Genomic DNA, 4,230 nt, shown 5'->3' with positions numbered 1-4,230 from the left:
GACCCACCTCCCGGCGGCGGATGCAGTATGGGCCTGTCCCTAGGGGGTGAATCCAGGCGGTGACGCCCGGATCCCGGCGACCAGAGGCCGGATCCGGCTGCAGGGCAACCACAACAGGGCGAGCGACAATGTTGGATCCGGCTGCAGGGCAACAACATCCTGGGGACAGGCCTGCACGATGTCAGACCCACCATGGTGACCACCACGCTGCACACCAGGGCGAGCGGCGATGTTGGTAGTGCGTGGACGGGCTCAGCGGGCCCGAGGATGGGCTCGCCAGGCTTGTATGTGGATTTTTTTTTATTTTTTTATTATTAACCGAGGTGGGTATTAAACCGCCTCGGAAAAGGTCCCATTAACCGTGACCTTTCATCCGAGGCGGTTGGTCAAAACGCCTCGGTTAAGTGATTTTTACCCGCCTCCGTTAAAATTATTGTAGTAGTGTTCGTTTGGTACCCGCAATTGTGATCTAGGGTTTGTCTATTCTCGAAAGTGGAATCTTTTGAGGTGGGAGTTCTTGGGGGCAACTCGTACCCTTTATGATATAGCACTCGTGGTGGGAGTTCTTGGGGGCAAGACAACCAATGGATTATGATTATTGGCAATATGGTCAATTCACGTCTAGTTTTGCCCCCTTCACTATTAAAATCACTGATATGTAGAGAAAAAATTTGTTGCGGCTGTAAGTCTAGAACTTTGGTCTTTTTAACTTCTTTAATTTCATGTTGCTCCCTGATCTCTTGAAGTGGCCACGTCACTTTTAATTCTAATGGCTTGACACGTGTCCCGGAATCTGTAGAGCCGGGGCTGCTCGACACTGTCCTTCCCGGGCCTCATTAATCGACACTGTCCTTCCTTCCCGGGCCTCATTAACACAGTCGTAGCCTTAATATTATTTCCCTTCCTTCGCCTGCCTTCGTCCCCTCGTCTTCCTAATTTCCACACCTCCGCTGCCGCCGCTCGCGCCTCCGACCTCGACCCCGCCGTCGCTGGTGTTAACCCTCGCATCTCTGCTTGCGGCGCTCGGGCCCTCGGCCGCGACCGCGGGGCGCCGGGCACCTCATTCTTCGCCTGCGTCGTTCCTGTTGTCTTCTTGGCGTTGCTGCCACTCGCCTGCGACCTCGACTCCGCCGTCGCCCGCGCTAACTGTCGCGTCTTCGGTGCCGTTGGTTGTGGCTCCGACCTCGACTCCGTGGTCTCCGGCGACTTACTCTTCTTCTTCGATTTTGGTGTTCTGCTGTTCGGCTTCTGGTACTGTTTCCTGCCGGCGGCGTTGGCCTGCTCCCCGCGGCATTCCCGCGGTAGCGTAATTCCCCAATCTTGCTCCGCTTCCTTTGCCTTGCTTCGCTGCATCAGACTCTTGAACTGGTGAATCTTCTTCTGTTATGTATAGTTTAGTGTCTATTCAGAACACTTATCTGTTGTGCTTCGACCTGATGTTCCGGGTTTTACTATTTGTCCAGTACCTATCACAGATTGTACTGCGTGGCTGTGTTCTGAGCAGTATAGAATTAAAAAAAGTTAATTATCATCCTCTGCAGGTGACCTATCGTACATTGTGCTTGTGCTTTTTATTTTCTGCTATACTTAGTCTGCTGAATAATGCTGTTCGTGTTGTTACTCATGAAATTTTGTTATGCCAGTTAATGGTGATCTGCCTTCTGTGTTAATTACTGCGTGATTGTTTTGGTGCATATGTGTTGTTGCCTGCGGCTTCCTGTGTTGGCCTATTCTTCTGTCCCAGGTTAGATTCGAATGACTTGCTTCAGTTCTATGCTGAATAAATTTGATTGACCTACTTCTCTTGGTTCTTATGGGTATGTCTGCTGCAATTATACCTTTATTCTACTTAATGCCGTCATACATTCTATGGAATATAATTGTGAATTTTGGTTGCCTCTCATGTTTGTTTGTGCCTTGCCATCCTGTTTACTGTGTATGCGAAGTCGGTTTATATATGATAATGTCAACTAAGACATGATAATGCGTGCCCTGTTCCTCTTGTCTTCAGTTCAAAAATTGTACAGCTGGATGGCAGTTGCCCTGTTCCTCTTGTCTAGAATTCGGGATTTGTAGACTTAGAAAGTCCAGGAATGTCCCACGACCGCCTCTCACAATCATCAGGGATGAATCCCCCCTGAATTTCCACTACGACATCCCAAGATTCATGGCCAACACAGCATAAATCTAACCGAACAGATAGAATCCAGGCAGTATATCAACCTATCGGCAACACAACAAACACCAAAACCTACTCAACACCGAAATCCTAATCTTCTGCTACCTTAGTTCGTTGCTATACAACACATTCAAGTTTCGTCAGCTGAGGTAAGCCGTACAATATCTATATTCACAAATATATACTTCCAATCTGCTATTTTTTTTATAAAAAAAACTGACTCTTCCATACCAATCTTGCTTTGACTATATTGTGTACGAACTAACAGATCCATACACCGACGTATTTATCAGCCTCAGTTCACCAATCGCCTCTCACAACTACATCAGACCTCCAATTACAAGGTATGCATATTTATTTTACAAAGCTTGACACACTATTACAAATTCTATTAAGTTTCATTACCAGTCAAACAAATATGACAATCTTTACTGCAGCCACAATATAGCACATCATTTTCCTAAAAATAATAATAATAAGAATAATATTAACAATAATTAAAACTGATCCAAAATTTCTTGTATGAACAGATCCAGCTGCACCATGGATAGGTTCAAATACTCCAATCTTACCATCATCGAAGAAGACCATTACATCAGATCAAGAATGAACCAGCTACAACAGATTATAATTGCAAGATTACCACACCACGGATCATGGAACATTACTCCTCAAACTATCCGGACAGCTATTCAGTCTCAATTTGGAGCATCCATTGCCATCGATGATATATCGCAGTATGAATCAAATTTCTTACTCCAAATACATTCACATACTACTCGCAAAAGCATGTTATCTATATGATATCTAAACATGAATCCTGTCAGCGCAAATCTTATACCTTGGAATCCAGAATATGGCTCCATTGCTACCCTAGCCTATCAACACTTAACAGGCCTATCCAACTTTGATCATAATACCTATGCACGCAATTTAGGCAAACCACCTAGACACATACAGATTCAGATATCTGGCATTCCACCGCATCTATGCACTCATACAACAGTCAACACGCTACTAGACAAATTAGCCATAGTGCAAGAAATCATACTAAATCCCACCAACCACAGATACATTGTCTTTGCAAAAACACACTGCCTTGATGTAATTCCACCTACAGCAGCTATAGGCATCAAGAGAATGCTAGATGGCAAGCTCTTATTTAATATTTGGCCTATCTTGTATGAAATAATTGAGATCAACAATCAGCATACTGGAACTTCTTGTCATGAACAATTAGAACAACCAATCAGACTAGGTAACTTCACATCTCAATGCAAAAACATCCTTTGGATCTCCTATCTAGATTGCATACTTACTTACATATTATTTCCCCAAAACAAACAAACAGGTTTCATGGAGGAATGCTACAGCCCACGCCCAGACGACGAGGCAACCTCAAAACATCACTACACAGGTATAATACATACACTTACAATCCATTTATCAGATAGTGACATATACATAAAACAAACAAACATATAGAACATACTACTTCAAACCGTAACAAATTTCCCAATAAAAATTAAATAATACAAATATTTCTGTATTGCAGATATTGAAAACTTCTCACCAATACACAACTCAAGCGACCATGAATGTGGATTCGAATCAGACCGAAGCATGAATTATTGATCAATTTGGAGCTCAGTACAAGATGCAGAACCAAGCCCCAACAATCTTAGCTACCAAACCAGTCAACCTCATATGTTATATCAGTTTAGCACTGTAAAAGACCTTTGTAAACTATAATCAACAACCTACTAATATTTTTTTTGCTAATTACTTATTTCTGATGTTTTACCATTATCTTTGTACATCCAACTATCGCCGCTTTAATAACTACTTATAACTATCACTAAAATCTATTTTAGTTTACATGTCTATTCAAAACATATAATTAGACAACACTATCTCCTTGAAACATTTTTATAGTTACATTCAAAATTATCATTACACAAATATACGCGCGCAAATGCGCGCGGCTCATACTAGTATAATGACACACACATGAAAAGGATCTTGGTATATCCCTCTCACTATCTCACATC

At 42.8% G+C, this 4,230-nt stretch overlaps 1 protein-coding gene across 12 annotated transcripts; it reads left to right on the top strand.

Annotated features, from left to right (window-relative positions):
* On the top strand, positions 587 to 3,985 carry LOC110430575. 12 transcript variants are annotated; one of them, XR_002447931.1, is made up of 8 exons: positions 617 to 1,368; positions 1,464 to 1,541; positions 1,644 to 1,744; positions 2,012 to 2,328; positions 2,448 to 2,523; positions 2,710 to 2,916; positions 3,531 to 3,596; positions 3,735 to 3,985. XR_002447931.1 is itself a non-coding variant. In XM_021448370.1 (6 exons), exons 2-6 carry the CDS (start codon positions 1,696 to 1,698, stop codon positions 3,739 to 3,741), a joined length of 405 nt encoding a protein of 134 aa, XP_021304045.1. In that variant the 5' UTR covers positions 625 to 1,541; positions 1,644 to 1,695; the 3' UTR covers positions 3,742 to 3,985. The 12 variants fall into 12 exon arrangements, 2 of the variants coding, with proteins under 2 accessions (XP_021304044.1, XP_021304045.1); XR_002447926.1 differs by having other exon boundaries at positions 588 to 1,368; positions 1,644 to 2,328; positions 2,710 to 3,437; XR_002447929.1 differs by having other exon boundaries at positions 590 to 1,541; positions 2,710 to 3,437.

This window comes from Sorghum bicolor, chromosome 9 (assembly GCF_000003195.3).
Source record: "Sorghum bicolor cultivar BTx623 chromosome 9, Sorghum_bicolor_NCBIv3, whole genome shotgun sequence".
NCBI classification, from domain to species: domain Eukaryota; kingdom Viridiplantae; phylum Streptophyta; class Magnoliopsida; order Poales; family Poaceae; genus Sorghum; species Sorghum bicolor.
The sequence above is the reverse complement of the archived record's forward strand: the minus strand, read 5'-3'. Positions and strand labels throughout refer to the sequence as shown.

Excerpts from the sequence above, each read along its gene's own strand:
- LOC110430575 (XM_021448369.1), top strand. The coding sequence starts at position 1,696 with ATGTGTTGTTGCCTGCGGCTTCCTGTGTTGGCCTATTCTTCTGTCCCA. Across the intron at positions 2,524-2,709 it reads ATCAGACCTCCAATTACAAG|ATCCAGCTGCACCATGGATA; the intron begins GTATGCATATTT and ends TTGTATGAACAG. Across the intron at positions 2,917-3,530 it reads GCCATCGATGATATATCGCA|GTTTCATGGAGGAATGCTAC; the intron begins GTATGAATCAAA and ends ACAAACAAACAG.